Source organism: Onthophagus taurus, chromosome 10 (genome assembly GCF_036711975.1).
Source record: "Onthophagus taurus isolate NC chromosome 10, IU_Otau_3.0, whole genome shotgun sequence".
NCBI classification, from domain to species: Eukaryota; Metazoa; Arthropoda; class Insecta; order Coleoptera; family Scarabaeidae; genus Onthophagus; species Onthophagus taurus.
In genome coordinates, this window is record NC_091975.1 from 10,633,561 (window position 1) to 10,652,512 (window position 18,952).

The 18,952-nt window shown below is 36.0% G+C and overlaps 1 protein-coding gene across 2 annotated transcripts in view; it reads right to left on the reverse strand.

The window, feature by feature from the left end:
* LOC111418628 (RNA/RNP complex-1-interacting phosphatase) overlaps positions 1-18,952 on the reverse strand; it is a 268,726-nt gene that overhangs the window by 183,201 nt on the left and 66,573 nt on the right. For both annotated transcript variants that reach the window (XR_011641697.1, XM_071199660.1), the window contains exon 5: positions 18,572-18,657. Coding sequence is in view for 1 of the 2 variants with exons in the window: in XM_071199660.1 (XP_071055761.1) it covers positions 18,572-18,657 (86 nt within the window). In the remaining variant the exon portion in view is untranslated. The remainder of the gene's footprint in view (positions 1-18,571; positions 18,658-18,952) is intronic.

Below are 18,952 nucleotides of genomic sequence, written 5' to 3' on the forward strand. Positions count from 1 at the left end.
ATCGGAAACTCAAAAATCAAATGGTGTTCTTTTCTATATACTTGTGATTATCGTTTGAACTAGAACTAAACAAAAAACATTATTTGCAAAATGACGCCCAGTCAAACTAAGATAATCGTTCATGAAATCGATAAAATTATTGCAAAAAAAATATATATATATACAGGATGTCCAATTAGTGCGATATCGGACGATATCTCCTTACAAGGTTGCAATAGTTATCAAGTTATTTATAGGACAATAGGTATAGGACATGCTTTATAAAAAAGAAACCTTATTACTTGGCGAATAATTTAAGATAAAAAAATGAGGCATTCCATTTAAAAAAAAATGAGATATAGCTATTTCAAGTTTCTGGTATTGAGTACAATATAACGAACACCCTGTAGAAGTTTACCAGATTTTTATAGGGACATGAAGTTACTGTAACTATGCATTAATAATCTACAAAAGATTTGCTTTGTAGGGTCTTAAATAAATTGGGTATGCTTTCTTTTATAGACACGTGCAGACGGAGATTTTTTCACAAAATGTTGAATATTTCAAAAACGATAAATTTTTGGTATAGGTAATGCTTAAAAGTATATCGAATTTTAAGGGTAATTCAAAAATGTAATAAAATATGGGGTGTTCCATTTAAATTTACTAAGTTGTACCTTGTACTTTGTTTTTGCAACACCCTGTATAAACAAAAATGAGGGGAAAAATAAGCCAACTTTGCTTATGTTAAAAAATAAAAATTTTACAAGAAAAAATACATTCAAAAGTAAAGAATTCGAAAACCGATAGACTGAGACAATTTAAATAAGAGTACCTTTTTTATGTAAAATTGAATGCTCTTTGTGATTTGTAGCTCTTATTGGTCGTAGCTCGACAGCCAAACAACTTATGATTTGATTTATCAAACGAGTAGTGGTATCTAGAGCCACCTACAAGCAATAACAAAACAAGTTTCAAATTCGTATTTCTCATGCTCGAAAACATAAAACTACCAAATTTTGTATTAATAGTACATTTGTATAAGAGATGTTAGGTTAAATCATCATATTTCGGTGTCTAGTATCTCCGGTATTCGGATTTCCCATTCTTTTTGACTCACCCTGTATAATAAATATACAGGGTGCCTCACGTAACTGGTTCGTTAGAACTTTTTCATTTTCCACTATTCGTAGAGATTTGAAATTTTGGTAGCATGGGTTGTTCATTCGGAACTTTCGATCTAAAATACTTTCAAGATGGCCGCCACTTCCGGTCTACCGGAAGTAGACCATAACTTCGCTATTTTAAATAGAATGCTATAGTTTTTATTACACAGTTTAATTGTACGTAAAAAAATAGGTTGACTTTGATAAAAGTTATTGGTACCTAGCATGTTTTGTTTTCGAGTTATTTTGGTTTTAAACTTTTTCTGGTAAATTTCAACATGCTCTTTAAAACTCCATATCTCAGCCAAAGTTCATTCAAAAAAGATCTACTTTGGCACGATTACTCTTCAGATGTTGTCAAATAGATTGCCATTTATTGTATCGGAGTATCTTATACAGGATTGTCAGAAATTGAATTACTGTTTCTCCATATTCAATGGCGAGAAAGTCGAAAATTTTAAATGGAACGCCCCATATTTTTCAGAAAGAGAATCTAATTCTCTACAAATTACCTATACACATTCCCATACCTATTTATTGTAGTTTGCCTCATATTGCGATATTTATTAAAACATGCACGAAATGCAGGTTTTTTTATTAGAAAGCTATGGAATTTTGACAGTTTTTGGTCCGTGTTTGTATTATTGTTGTCATTAGTTACATTTAACGATGGGTGTAAGTCATTGAACATCATGGTAAATTATTCCAACGCCGATATTTGAAATTTATTTTGTATGAGACAATGGTATTTCAATTTTTGACATCCTGTATAAGATACTCTGATACAATATATGACAATCTATTTGAGAGCATCTGACGAGTAATCGTGCCAATTTAGAGCTTTTTTGAATGAACGTTGGCTGGGATATAGGGTTTTAAAGTGCATGGTGAAATTTGCCAAAAAAACCTTAAAATCAAAATAACTCGAAAACGAAAAACGCTAGGTACCAATAACTTTTATGAAAGTCAACATATTTTTTTACGTAAAATTAAAAGGTGCAATAAAAACTATAGCATTCCATTTAAAATAACGAAGTTATGGTTTACTTCCGGTAGGCCGGAAGTGACAGCCATCTTGAAAATATTTTAGATCGAAAGTTCCGAATGAACAACCCATACTACCAAAATTTCAAAACTGTACGAATACTGGAACCTAAAAAAGTTCTAACGAACCAGTTACGTGAGACACCCTGTATGTATAGTATATACAGGGGTGTTCCGGTGACTCGGGGCATAAAATTAATCTCATATAGTACAGCAAAAATGATGACGATTCGTGAAAAAAAAATTATTATAAGTCTTCAAATGACCAAGATATGGGCCATCAAAGTTCAAAAATTTTAACACATTTTTCTAAATATTTTCAATACCATTTATGGTAGAGCGTTGAAATTTGGTAGAGGGTAAACAAATATCAAGCAAAATCATTGAACCAATTTTGATCGGGCTGCGGCAACCATGCTATACAGGCTGTCCCTAAAATTTGTTTGCTCAGAACATTTTTGTTCGCTCGTAACCCTACATTTATTTTTGTACTCTTTAATAGAAAATATATTTTAGAAACTTTTATCACTCTGAAAATTTTGATAATATTGACAGTTTTCGAGTTATACGCGAAAATGTTAAGCTTTGATTTCAATGGTAACACTAAAAAACAAAGTCTTCGAAAAAGTCAAGGTTGGCCATGGCTATTAAAAAAAACAACTTGCTGTCAACTTGCTCATGTCGTTTAAACACAAACGATAGTTCTGTTAGTTATTATTAATTTTAAGTGTTCAAAATGGAGAGTTACACATTTAGTGAACAAACTGACATGATTTTGACATTAGGACAATGTCAAGCAGCCGCTAACCGTTATCAGGAGAAATTTTCGAACCGCAGAGCGCCCAATCGAAAGACATTTTTAAGGATTGAAACCCGTTTAAGGGAAAATGTGACGTGTAAGCCGAAATTTACTAACAACGGTAACGTAAGATCAACCCGAATACCCGAACTAGAAGAAGATATTCTAGACTACGTAGAAGAAAATACTACAGCTAGTACTTTAGATATGGCGAGGCATTTTTTAACTTCAAAAACAACTGTCTGGCGTGTTCTTCACGAGCAACAGCTTTATCCATTTCATTGTTACAAAGTTCAGGAAGTTCGACTGGCTGATTACCCACTGCGACTGCAATATTGCCAAATAATGCGGCACAAAATCCAAATTGATGATCAGTTTTAATAAAAAGTGCGTTTTACAGATGAATCCACTTTTTCTAAAGATAGAATCTTCAATTTGAGAAATTTACATAGTTGGGCGGACGAAATCCCAAGATTTAAGAAAACTTGGAAATCGCAATGGAGATTTTCTCATAACGTTTGGGCTGGCATTGTGGACGATGTTATTGGACCCGTTTTCTTGCCATCAAGGCTGGATGGACATACATACAGACGACATTTAGAAGAATTAGATGATTTTTTAGATGACGTTCCTTTAAACACAAGGCAAGCAATTTGGTATATGCATGATGGTGCTCCTGCGCATAGCACACAGGCTGTCCAAGAATTTCTGAGAGAACGTTTTCCGGGACGGTGGATTGGACGAGGAGTAGGTGCACCCATAAGTTGGCCCCCCGATCGCCGGATCTTACACCTGTAGATTTTTATTTATGGGGACGCTTTAAATCGCTAATTTACTGCGTTTAAATCAGTTGATCGAAAACGAGTTGATCAACTGAGGTTGCGAATTGTTGATTCATTTGATCAACTTCAAACTGAGATCGATGTTCTCCGCAGAGTGCGCTTTAATTGAAGACGGCAATATCAGGCGTGCATCTGCTTTAGTATTTTTTTGTTCTTTTTTTATTTATTACTATTTGTTTATAATTTTATTGTTATTGTTAATATTTTTGTTAGAATTTTTGTTATGTTCTTGTTTGTTGTAACCGGAAATTAAATTTATTATTTTAGAAATTACATTCTTTTATTCAACTAAAATAAATTAACACTGGATTTAACTAAGTCTGCACTTAGAAATGTATGCAAATAATGGTTATTAGCTCAGTTCGTTTTTGAATTGTCATCGCCAACTCAGATCTTGCGGAATATGTTTCCTTTTTTTGTTTGTTACGATTGAAATCAAAGCTTAACATTTTCGCCTTTAACTCGAAAACGGTAAACGATATCAAAATTTTCAAAGAGTGATAATAGTTTCTAAAATAAATTTTCTATTAAAAAGTACAAAAATAAATGTAGGGTTACGAGCGAACAAAAAAGTTCTGAGCAAACAAATTTTAGGGACACCTGTATAGCATGGTTGCCGCCACCCGATCAAAGTCAAAATTGGTTCAATGATTTTGCTTGATATTTTTTTACCCGAGTCACCGGAACACCTGTATACAGGTGTCCAATTAGTGCGATATCGGACGATATCTCCTTACAGAAGAAAATGTTTATATATAAAGTTGTTTGGTGTTCAAAGGTACATAACCTAAAAATATTTTTGTTTATACAGGGTGTTGCAAAAAAAAAGTACAAGGTACAACTTCGTAAATTTAAATGGAACACCCTATTTTATTACATTTTTTAATTCGACATACTTTTTGTTAAGCATTACATACAGTGTGTCCCCGGATAGGTGAAACGACTCTTATAAAAGGTAAAATTTTTTCGATATTAATTGTCATCTTTTGGGGTTTAGCCCTGCTTGATTAACGACTAATTTTGAACATATTATCAATTATTAAAAAACAAGTGAGCCTTGACAGTGAAAGAAAAACTCTTTTTGTGGCAGGTAAAGTACCATTTCTGTTTATAGTACGTGAAAGTGTTACTAAGAAGTTTTGTTCAGAATGAAAAACTATGGGCATATGCAAATTTTCGGATTGATCGGCCTACTTTGAAAAAATCCATATCAAACAATTTTATTTCTAACAAAGACTGCCATGGAAAAACAAAATTGCTTTCCTGTCACTGTTAATCTCTCAAACTGTAATTTAGTAAACTTAAAGTGTTTTTTAAAAAGAATGTTAACATTACAGGAAAAAGTTTACGTGATTCAGTGTTATGGAACCGGGAAAAAACCGATTATTGCTTTATTTTGTGAAAAATTTCCAAATACTGCAATTAAAAGAGGTACTTGTTGGCGTTTAATCAAAAGATTTCTTACAGCAGGAAGTATTCACTCTAAGAAAAAAAATTATGATGAAACTGATTAACTATGATCAACTGTTTTCCTTTGTGGGCGAACACACACTTAATTTCTTGTGAACATTTTCAGAACGGTTTGTTTATTTCTCCCTAATAATCTGAATCTGAAAACGAAAAGTCGTAATAAGGTACTATTGACGAAAATAATAAACAATAGGTTTTATCAAAGTAGGCTGATGAAAATTTGCGTATGGCCATAACTTTTCATTCTGAATAAAATTTCTTAGTAACATTTTACCATACCGTAAACAGAAAAGGTACTTTACCTGACACACAAGAAGTTTTAGCTTCAGTATCAACACTCACTTGTTTTTTAAAATTTGAAAATATGTTCAAAATTAGTCTTTAATCAAGCAGGCCTGAACCCCAAAAGATGACAGTTAATATCGAAAAAAATTTACATTTTATAAGAGTCGTTTCACCTATCCGGGGACACACTGTATATCAAAATTTTACCGTTTTTGAAATATTCAACATTTTGTGAAAAAATCTCCGTCTGCACGTGTCTATAAAAGAAAGCATACCCAATTTATTTAAGACCCTACAAAGCAAATCTTTTGTAGATTATTAGTTACAGTAACTTCATGCCCCTATACAAATCTGGTAAACTTCTACAGGGTGTTCGTAATATTGTACTTAATACCAGAAACTTGAAATAGCTATATCTCATTTTTTTTAAGTGGAATGCCCCATATTTTTTTATCTTAAATTATTCGCCAAGTAATAAGGTTTCATTTTTATAAAGCATGTCCTATACCTATTTGCAATAGTTATCAAATTATTTATAGGACAATATTTTTACTTTTGATAGATGGTAATAAAGATTACTTCTCCTCTGACAATAACACAGTGAATAAGAAATCTAAATTTGTGATCAGAGGAGTCAAAAATACCGGTTAACGGTTGGTTTGTTTGCTTTTCTCTTAACAACTTTATTATTACAAGATTCAAGCAAATTAAGTCGAAGATATTTTAAATTTTAATTTGTTACAAAAGCAATTTCTTAATTTCTATAAATAAGGCTAGACATAATAAAAGAATCAGCGGGTATTTCTTCGATTTATCCCAAAAATACCACATTATACCTAAATAAACACTTTGAAATTACTAAATGGAATGTTTTAATAGACCACTTACAAACTGTGTAGGTTACTATTCCGCCGGTGTAAACTGAAAGGAGTAAATAAATCACCCCATGGGAGTAGATTTGTTTCCCATAGAATTCAATTAAATCAATCCAAGGAAACTTAAATTATAAACTATACAAGTTAATTTTCTTGTTTTTAAATGTTGCAATATCATTTAATTTAGAAGTTAAATATGATTTTAACTGTTAAACGTTTTTGTTTAAGACTTACTCATCTAATTAATGATTAGTTTACTTAGTTGACCTAATTCTAAAAGAAAAAATAAAATAAATAAAAACAGTTTCGGGTGAGTCACATTGCATCTGCGATCTTTCAGGAATAAATTAAGGTATTTCGTAAAATAAAATAGTAAACTTCAACTTCTTTTCGTCTTCTCTTTCCCTTTGCAATCATCTCATATTTTGTGTTCCTGCCAAAACGGTTAATTAGCCGCGCATTCGAAATGGATATAAATTATTCGGTTCGCGTTAAATCACGAACGCTATTGACTACTCAATTAACCCTCTCGGTGAGGAGGGGCCACCCCCCATCACCGTAAGCCACTTCGTCACGGATTTTTGCCGACAACAAAGGAAAATCCATCTGCGAGGTCGCTCCATTAGCTTCGGTATTTATCACAAGGGATATTATTACAACTGACGGTTTCCCTTTTGATCAACCCGACTCTGTTATCGATTTATTTTTAATTGGCCTTCGGGGGATGATGATGAAATGTGTGATTTTTTTATTTTTTAACACATCACTTAGAATAATAGGTTTCTTTATCTATAAGAGTGTGAATTAAAAAGGCCTTTAAAAAGGAGGAGGTTTCTAAAATGTAACTTAATGAATAGATCAAGAAGTAAATGAGGTTTAAGATGTTACCGAATATAGGATGAACCGCACCCATTACTATTTCTATTACGAAAACGAAAACGAAAACGAAAACGAAAACGAAAACGAAAGAAAGAGATCGTTTACAAAATATGACCCATCTTGAAATTAAAACCTGGGGTGTTATAAATAACCATCGAGTTAATTAAAACTAATTAAAACGGAGAGAGAGAAAAAGAAAGCGCTTTAACATTCCTTTCAATAAAAACCGAATAATTATTTATATTTATAGCGAACATAAAAAATTGTTGGTTAAAAATTTGTATGCCCAATAAAGTGATGTCCGAATGGGCAGGTTCTTTTGTTCGGTGCAATAACCGCTTGAAACATTAAAACATTAAATCACACACATACGAAAGATAAGATCTCGTAATGGGCGCATATATCTCTTGACCGATATAAAAAGGAGGCTTATTTAATCATAACACACCGTTCGGGGTTATTGTGTTGCTGTCACTTTGCCCATTGTGCGACCCACAAAATTGATTGTCGATTCTCTTTCGTGCAATGTAAAGCGAGAGTGTAACTTTCTTGGGACCGAAAAAAAATTTCTTCTTAGTTAAATATCAACGTTTAGAAAGTGTCATCTTTAAATTAATATTCAAATTTAGACATAAAACAAGAAAGCTTGCTAATTAGGTTAACTAATTATCTTCTTTTGTAATAATTGATTCTAGTTAGAAATAGTTGGAACCATCTGTTGGGTGAGAAATTTACGTTTATATCGCAAGGTTTAAATTGTGTACGTCATGTAGACGGTCTTGTTCGCTAAATACGAATGCGAAGCGGCTTTCTCGGTGAAGATACGGCGCTTCGTCTTCGAATGGAGGCGCCCGAACTCGTATGAATCGCCTTTATGGAGATAAAACTTGTAAACTAATTCTATTACACGTGCGGCGCGCCGTTCCATTTGCATAATGCTTTCATTACCACCTCTCTCGGTACCTCTGTACCTCGTTGACCCTTAACCATAAAACCGAGCGACCTCTCTTCCCATCCGGACCATATGCCGACGTCTTTTCTGTTATGGGCATGTTGGCGTAAACACAATGGAATAAGCAAGACTAGAATAGACCCAAAAGATTTACTATAGGTATTCGATCATTTTGGTTTAGTGACAATTTCTCGAAAAAGTTTACAAAAAGATTCCTATCTACATCTGCGTGCATTGGATAAAAAGATTTCGAAATTTCAATTCAATAATATACCTGCAACCGGGTGATCTAACTATCCCATTCACAATTGGAACCGATCCAGGACCTAATACATAAAGAGATTAACGTCCGATTGACGTACGAAAGTCGGATTTTCGTCGACATTAAACCGATTAAATTTTATCAAATCAATAGTGCCGCTCTCTCGTTCTATCAACTTAACAAATTTATTCTGTGTGATCCAGTTTCATTGTTCGAAATTATTCGAACTCTTTTATTTATGATAAAAAGCTTCTTACTTCATACTTTTTTCAAAACATCGTGCCGCAAAAACAAAATCGTTCTACGAATACTTTGTGGTAATAACCCATGCTTTGTTTGTAGCTTGTGAATAAGTAGTTTGACCAGATTGACATGTTGGAACATCACGTTATGGAATGACAAAAAAAGAAAAAGTACAAACTCAATCCAACCCGCATTTATCGTGGATTAGCAGAAACCAAAAGAAATTGCCAAGGAACATTAATGAATGACAAAATGAAGAGTACACGCAAAAAATAGTAGACATCGAATACGTAAATGTCAAAATACTGAGAGTATCCATCAAAATCAACTAGATCACAACAAAGCTCATAAGTACATAGCTGAGAATCAATAGTACATACTTACTACATCACTAGTAGAAAAGAACTAGATTATGATTGACCTCATAATAACAAATAGAGTCGTTATTAGATGTTAGAACTCTAACAACAGCCAACCTAAGTACTAATCACAACTTGATTTTATGCAAAAAACTAATTGAATGGTCAACTAAGACCAAAAAGAAGCGTAGGTACTTGAAAAAAATACAACATTGAATAGTTACTAGCAGAAAGAACAGGAAACCTCAACGAAAAGGGACTGGCAAATAAGCTACAAAATATACCAGTATACAAGACGCTGTAAAAGAGTCTGTACAGGGAAACGAAAAATTAATATAAACGTCACCAACCATGCTACCGAACCTTTTTTTTTACGAGGTTGGGGAAAATCTGCGAACAGACATCTGACCTGGGATCTTGAGCGGTCAGATAGTGTGGGGTTAAGGCACGAAAGCCCCGACCCACTAAAAACCCCTTTCCTTGTCTTCTCCGGGAACACTCTCACGAGCTTTCTTCGGAGTATTGTAAATTCATTCTCTCTCCCATTGTACCTTCTCCTCCCTTTCCTTTGTTACAACCACCTCCCTTACAAACTCTTCCACAATCTTCCATTTTTCTTCACTTTCTAACATAACTTTCGTACAGTTTTCCGGCGTTAGCTTAATTTTCAATTTTTTCCACATTTCCTCGCGTATTTCATTCCATCTTTTACAAGCAAAAAATGTATGCTCCACATCATCTATTTTATCTTCACAATAATCACACATTTCTTCCTCTCTTCTCTTATGTTTGTGTAAGTAGGCTTTAAAGCAACCATGACCACTCAAGAATTGGCACAGAATAATTTATTTCTCCCCATTTCCGAGTAACCCATGTTTGAACATTTGGAATTATTCTTTTCGTCCAACGTGCTTTACCAGTGTTCGTGGTCCATCGATTGTTCCATTCTTGCATTATTTCCTCCTCCAGAATGTCACGATCCTCTTTTGTTTTCCATCTAGACATTCGCCTTCTTGCCATCAACTCAATTGGAAATGAGTTTGCAATTACCAATAACGCTTCCGTGGAGACAGTTCTGTAAGAACTGACAATTCTTCTCAAAATCTGTCTCTGTAATCTCGTCATCTTTTCTTTGTGTTTTTTAATCTCAAACACCCCACTCCAAGCTTTGCAGGCATATAGCATCTGCGAAAAAACTACCGAGCCTATCAATTTCCTTTTCTCCATACTTGGTCCATATGTCGAACCCATCATCCTGTGCAATGCATTTATAGTTTTCTGCGCCTTATTGAATACATATTCAACATGAGGACTCCATCTCAGGTCTCTATCAATCATTACACCCAAGTATTGCTACCGAACCTAACCCAACTCAATCCAACCCAACCCAACTCAAACATGACTTTGTAAAGAAACAAAAAGAAAAAGCTACCTATCCGACAAAACCTCACCAACAAAAGTGTCAAGAAACAAATCCAACGCAGGCATCAGTACATAAAGAAGAACAAATCTTTCTATGAGATACAGAAAAAAGTTTGGAACATGCTAAGAAACAGAAATAAGTCAGTAAGTGAATGAATACGTACAAATAAAAAGCGTCCCTAGGAACATCTGGATGGTGCTTTCGTTACCGCGACCTATAAGATCTATTGTAACTTTAGCCCTCCAAAGGTTTAGGGCAAATGTAGGTCCTTAATGAACCTTAGTATTGTCCTGAGGTCTTGAACCTTTATGTCGGTAGGTAACAGGGGAGTTATACCGAAGACGTTGTGCCTTAGACGGCCTCTGGCGACGCAATTGCACAGTATATGTTCAGCAGTTTCTGACTCGTCGTTGCATAGTCGACAAGTTTGATCCTCAGCTTGTCCAATGTGGAAGAGGTGGTATTTTAGGGGCACATGGCCGGTCAGGTAGCCTGAGAACGTTCTTAGGCATAAAACCTTTTTGGTTTTGTTTTGCAACGGAGTTATCATACTCTTCGCTTGTCTGTGACCTGGAAGTTCTTTCCAGCGTAAGGCTATCTTTGAAGCCTCCCAGTTGTTGATTATTTGTTTTAGGTGGCTTTTTTGTAGTCCACATCCAGGTTGAGGTCCAATAAAGGGCGTGTTTGCTGCCTCTTTGGCCAGCTCATTGCCCTCAATGTTGCTGTGACCTGGAACCCACCATAGGGTAACATCATTGCCCCTAGCGAGTTCTCTCAGGTTGTTGGTACACTCTCTGAACAGTGCGGAGCCACACGTGTAGGCCTGAATTGCCTGTAAGGCGGCCCGACTGTCTGTGAAAATGTTTATGGATGCACTTTTTTGTCCCTTCTGTAGGTTCAAAGCGGTGCAGAAGTTTATAGCAAGAACTTCTGCTTGGAAAATTGTTAAGTCCGAGCTGAGGGGCAATTTGATGTGGCTATTTGGTCCACACGATTTTCCATACGATTTTGAAAATTCAGAAATTTAATAGGCAGTTCCAAACAAACCCATAAATGTGCTACTTCTGCAGAGGATAAATCTGATTTTTGCGCAATGTTTATTAAGTTGCAAATAGGGTTAAACAACTCAATGTTATCTTTAACTTCATCCAAAAAATCATCATTAAAGATTAGAGATTTTACAGGTTGTTTAATTTTTTTTAAATTATTGTCATTTATAATAAGAGTTTTCATGTCATGTATGATTTGGATTAGGCACAAATAGGAATCTCGATACGTGAGCCTCCTCTATTCACCAGAGCTCGCTCAAAATCTGGATGTTTGAACTCTTTCAATATTGAGTGCACTTTTTTTTGTTAATTCTTCATTCATAACGTCTTTGGCATAGTATGGCTACTGCAATTACTATGCCAAATAGGAACTTTTTTTCCCATCTTTATCATAGTTGCAGCATTATCAGAAATAACAGCAAAATCTATTGATTCCATCACAATTTCTGAAAGTTTGTTAGCATCTTCTGCTTCACAAGTCACATCTCATGCGTTTAAAAATGCCTGCGTTCCCTTGGCATTATGAAGCATCGTTACCATAGTTTTTGAATTGCTGCTTGTGTTTTTCCATCCATCGATTAATAGCACAGATTGAAAATATATCATTTTTTTTGACAAATAAACGCAACGTTCATATTCCTTATCTAGTAATGTTGTTAACAGAACCTTTCAGTCAGGTAATTTCGACGACATTTTTGAAATACGTATAGAGTGTTGACGTGTAGAGGCACATCCCTGCTTTAAATTATCTAAATCCCAACACATCCAAGCCAGAAATAATACAAGTCAACAATTCTACAAAAGGAAAATTGATAATTTTGACCAGTTGGCGCAGAAGATGTGGTGTAATAGAAAGGCAAGACGCTGACCCTTTTCTTTATTTTATAATATGCTGAATACTGCCACAATCAGCTCATATGCCATCTATAAACATAATAATATGGCATCTGTTGGAAAAACACGAAATCTAGAGTTAAATATATGCTGAACCTTGATGAGGAATTGGCAGAATACAAGGTGCGCCAGAAAATTGAAGAAATCTATATCAAATATGCGGAGAGAAAATATTTCTGATCTATATACTAATTTTTTTATATAGTAGACGCCACAAGAGCTGGCAGTAAATTATCATTTTCCGCTCTTACAAATGCCATACGTAGTTCACAAACCGCTTCAAATGGCCACGTCGAAAAAGTACGTCTGGTTTTCTAAGGGATGTCACTCTATAATTATAACCTCAAATCGAAACGTCTTATGAGCGTTGTCATGAATCTGTTAGTGTTTTCACAAGCCGAAAATGTTTTCTTTGAAAGGAAAATCATTAAATAATATCTTTGACAATGTTTGACATATAACCTCCATTACTAACATAACCTACATTTAAATGTATGTGGTGAAATAATCTAAGTCGTACGTCCATACCTTGATTCATACCATTTTTAAGCGATCTGTCACTACCAGCTCTCGCGGTTTCTACTATATACGGTTTTTAATAAATTTGAATATAAATATAGGGTGTCCGCCGGGAAGGTATACTACTTTGTTTGTTTATAATTTTTGATTAAATGCAAGAGAATGGATCTTATATTGATAAATGTTTTATTTAATGTCGGCAATTGTGTATGGAATACAATATCAGATAAATGTCCGCCTCTGTTAGCCTCACAAATGCGACCCTTGCGACCACAAAGGGCGAGCTCATGAGAATGTAATGCTCGATCATGGATGTTACAGCTCGCCCATGACGAGCTGTAACATCGTATTGGCATATGTACGGCGGTGTAAATGGTCTTCTGGAAGAAGCTCTTGTGTCAACTGAATCTTAAATGGAAACAAATGCAAATCCTTGTGTAAAATTGTGGCCAAAGTTGTTCATTGAGGTTGATGGATTGTTTTGAACACTTTCTTGAGCAGCAGTAATGTTTTCAGCCGATCTTACAGTACGTTGTGGTCCATGCTTGGGCCTATCAGCTACTAGAACGAGGGACTCCTTCTTCGTAATCATTCACTACACGATAAATAGTGCGTCTTGTTGGCACGTTGTTTCTCCCAAAAATTTCACGTAACTTTCTCATCGTCACAGTAATCGATGATTGATTTTGATAAAATGTTTTAACGATTAAAACACGTGGGTTTACCGAATATTTTTCCATAATAAATTTGCCACGTCTCTACTTCACGACTGCCAAATATGAACTATCAAGACTAATGTTTACCAAAATGGCGGCAAAACTAAGTAGTATACCTTCTCGGCGGACACCCGGTATTATCCTTCAATATTGCCTTTCTGAATTACGAAATATTTGGTTGCTTTTGTCAGAACTTTGAAAGGTCCTTCGTATCGCGGAGATAACGGCGGTTTCAAACCTTCAATTCTAATGAAAACGAAATTTGATTTGTGCAAGTCTTTATGAATAAAAGGTTTTTGAATAGAGTGAAAAGACGTATTCACTGGTTTTAATTTTGAAAAAGTGTCTCTTAAACTGGAGAGGAAAGGTTCATAGTCAATAGATGGATTAGTAGGTATGAAGAACTCTCCAGGAAGTCTTAGTGGTTGCCCGTAAAGCAGTTCTGCTGAGGAGCTTCCTTAAGTGATGTTCTTAATCCTAGTAGGATGAGGGGTAGATTGTTGTTCCATCTAGTAGAATCTCCTTTAGCGATGGTAGCTGTCTTCAATGATCGATGAAATCGTTCTAACATTCCATTTGCTTGGGGATGGAAAGATGATGTATGTATTTGTCGTGTGCCAAGTAATGTGTTAAATTTTGAAATTAAATTTCTAAAAATTTAGAAATTAGCTATAACTGGCGAAAGTGGAGATCCCATGGCTGCCCCTTCGAACTGCTCGTAAAATTCTCCTTTCCAGCTGAAATACGTCGACGATAAGCAATACTCCACCAGATCTGGCACGTATTCTGGTAAACCCTCCGGAATAAGTTTTCGGCGAAGACCCTCTACAGCATCCTTAACTGGTACCCTAGTAAAAAGGGATTCCACATCGAAACTTACCAACATATCCCCAGCATCCAGCTTTACACCTTTTACCGATTCCACAAAATATATAGAATCCCTGACATACGATTCCGTGTTACCTGTAAAGGGAGACAGAATCTTTGCAAGATGTTTGGCCAGCTGGTATGTTGGGGAGTTGATGGCGCTGACGATAGGGCGGAGGGGGACGTCTGTTTTGTGAATCTTCGGTAGTCCGTAGATCTTCCTGTAGGTGGCTAGGTCCAGTAGGTTCATCATTTTGTCGTCGTATTCTTTCCTGTCCATAACAACGGTGGCATTCCTCTTGTCTGCTGGTAACACGACGATTTCTGACTTTTCTTTTATACATCGGAGTGCCTTCTTTTCACCAACCGTCAAGTTGGATTTTGGTGGTTTTGCTGACTTCAATACTCTCGCAACTTCTGGTCGGATCTTTTCGGCTTTAAGTGCCGAACAGCTGCTTCCACTTCGGAAATGATTTCCTCCTTTGGGACCTTCTTCGGGGCGATTGCGTAGTTCAATCCTTTGGCGAGCACAGAGGTTTCGTCTTTCGTTAATGGGACATTCGATCTGTTAATGACGATTGTTTCTACTGGTAAACTATTACCTTTCTTCTTTTGCGACCGGCGTTCCAGAGATTCAAACTTCTTGATGTGTGTGTCACGGGTCTTCTGAAATTCGCGATTAGCCTTCTCCATTGTTAGTCTGTCCACTTAGAAGCTGAATAAGATCCAGCAGTCGGCAGTTGCGGAACATTGCCATGCAGACGGGCACCGAATAGACTTCGAACAAACAAAGGTGCTGGCTAGGGACAACAGATACTACCAAAGACTGACAAGAGAAGCCATAGAGATCCACCGACATACAAATAACGTCAACAGAGAGGATGGCTGGGAGCTTAGCAGAACATGGAAGATGGTGGTGAACACGAAGACCTCTTCCCGCCTCACACCGGACGCGACGCAATTAGTTATTAATTAGCTTGTAATTAGCGTTAACTGATTATTAATTAGTTTTTCCGACTTATACAGGGTGTTTCATGCAGTTCTCCCGGCACTACTGGAGCATGTTGTTTAGGTGATTTGTAATAAAAAAGTTTATATGAACATATGTCCGATTCACTTCACTTATTGAGTTATATGAATTTGAAAATAATATTTAAAAATTATGGCCCAGCGCGGGGCACAAAAGGTAAGTGTGCTATGACTGCATCAGTAAAATAAAGTACTTATTGAGGTTACACTTTATTTATTGAGCTACACTTATGCATTTAAAAATAAAGTAATTGCGATAATGCTACTTTTTATTATAATTTGAAAAAATAATTTATTAATTTTAAACATTTTCGAAAATTCCACCTCCTACTTCAATACACTTATCTGCACGCCTGTGAACGGCTCGCGTTGCATTTTTTATCTTTGCACGGTGCTCCTTTATTTGCGTTGCAGCGTCAAAAATTCTTTGGATTAAAGCCTCACGTGTGTCTACTTTTTCTTGATATACTAAATCTTTCATCCAACACCACATGTTATAATCCAGAGGATTGAGATCTCGAGATCTGGCTGGCCAAATGTGCGGTCTACCTCGACCGATCCGGCGGTTAGGATAACGTTCATTTAGATGATCGGTGACTCTACGGTAAAAATGAGAAGGAGCTCCGTCGTGTTGCAAATACATTCTTAATCGTCTTGCCAGAGGTACATCCCATAGTAAACGCGGAAGTTTTTCTTCCAAAAATTGCAATTACCTATAAGTTGATCGTACAACATTCCGCACCACAGATTAATGCTAAATCTGCTTTGAAAATTACTTTCTATGGTAGCATGAGGGTTAATGTCCGAACATTTATGCAAATTATGGATGTTATTTATGCCATCTCGAGTAAATTGTGACTCATCCGTAAATAAAATGTAGCGGTATAAGTTCCGATTATTATTTAACCACTGACGCCTAGGGAAGTCTTCTGGCTTCAGATGTTGAACACGCTGTAGATGATACGGATGCAGCAGATTTCTTTTTAATGTTCTCCATACCCTGGTATTGGAAATCCCTAAACGTATGGATATCCGTCGCGTACTAATGCAGGCATTGCGCTCGACAATGTCAAGGATGTTGTCTTCCTCTGCAACATTCTGCTGTGTTGCTCGTTCATACTGCATATGAACGCTCGGAAGTAAACCAGTTTCTCGGAGAGCTTGGAAGGTACTACTAAAAGTCTTCGGCGATGGAACACGCCGATTTGGAAAACGTCGTCGATATTCAATTGAAGCTGCAGTAGCGTTTCCATCACAATTTCCCAATACAAAAACCATATTACCATACTCAACAGTCGTAAATTTAAACGGCATTGTACGCAAATAAAACTCAAATAATTTTAGATTAAACGGCAAGCTTGTCAAATTTAATAGTAAGGTAAATAAGTACCCTATTTTACTAATGCAGTCATAGCACACCTACCCTTTGAGCCGTGCGCTGGGCCATAACGCCATAATTTTTAAATATTATTTTCAAATTCATATAACTCAATAAGTGAAGTGAATCGGACATATGTTCATATGAACTTTTTTATTACAAATCACCTAAACAACATGCTTCATTAGTGCCGGGACAACTTCATGAAACATCCTGTATATAGTCACCGATTTTTGATCTCGTCACATCGAACTAGTTTCTGAAGAAGGTTGCAACATGGCATCCGAAACGTCAAACCTTTTATTAAAAGACGCACGGCAAAACCCGAAAGTTTCTAGTGTTAGTTCTAGTTTTAGTTCTAATCTTAGTTTAATTCACACCGGCCGTGAAAGCCTTCGTACTTATAATGGATAATTTATTTTTTAATCTGTTTTTTGTAAATTATATAACAAATCATTTTGTTAAAAACAACTTTTCATGGCACACTTTGTGTGGTGCATGGCACACTACAAACCTATTTAATAGATTTTCATTGTTTAAAACATTTCCAACCCTTTTATTCATCTTACTTTTACCCCCTTGAAACCACTTAAACATTTTTTACCACCGTACAATAAGCACCCTTTCGAAGTAGGTTAATTGCAGATACTATTACAAAATTTCCCACATTACCAACGGTGGTAAAAACCTTTTGTTGCGTGGGTGAAAATTTTATATGGCCATTTGCGCCTTGACGCCGCCGCGCTCATTAAATCTCTATTGACGCCGTACAACGACGGGGAATAATTTGGTTATTTACCGTGCGAACGATAATAAACCTTTAGCGCTAAACTCTTTAATTTTTATTTTGACTTTTTTTATTTTACGTTGCTTGTCCGTCGTTAATATTACGCACATAATAGTTTAGGTTCTTGGCGCTCTTTTGCACGTTCAGTTATTGTCGACGTCAAAGTAAAACTGCGAGATTTTATTATCGTACTCGCTCATATTGTTGGCCATACATTGTAGTTATCCCGACCGTCTGGACGGCCAACAATACCCGCCAGATCTGTTCGAAACGAATCGCTACCTTTCGAATCGAAATTGACACTAATAAGTGATGTCTAGTTTAGTAAATTTTCTTAAGTTGACATTTCCAATTCAACTCAAAGTGGTTTTGGTCCGAAAGGAATTTCAATTGTTATTAGTTCAACGCCATTGAAGAAGCTTGTAATAATCAAATAAAATTTATACTTCTTGTTTGTTGTTTGGTCTTGAGGAGATAACGCGGGGACATCTTAAATTCACTCTCGCAACGCAAAATACCTTAAAGGCCGTAATAAATTAGCCGAGCCGGCGTCGAACAGAGTCGCTAAAGCCGTAATAGGTGGAATTTACGCCAGAAACGGTCGAATGATGACAGCATTAAAACTTTCATTGCGCCCTAAATCTTTAACGGCATGTACCGCAGGTTTTCCGGATGTTTTTATTGGTTCACTTCGACCCCACTCGCGAAAATTTACTACTGACCAATTCAACATACAAGCAAAAGAAAGACTTACGTTTGCAGTAGATCCCTCGAAGGTACTTCATTCGGCCCACCGGCGCATTTTATCTTTACCACCGCGATGTTATGCTCACGAAGAATCTAAAACAAAAGATATAACATGAAAGTTTATTTTGAGACAAATCTAAATTCAATCTGATGATATCTCTCCCCCTAATTGTATTCGTTTCCTCGTGCTTACGTTAACCAGCTCCCGAAGTCCGAAGATCAGATCGTGTCAGACAAAAAAGATTTATGCTCTAAGAAAGTGATGCGGCAATCTCTCGGGTGGAGTGTGATTTAGAACACATCGAGCTCTCCATATCCAGACGGAAATCTACATTGGCCCAGTTAACGCCACAAGCAGTGACTCGGTGGTCGGACGTATAAATTATGA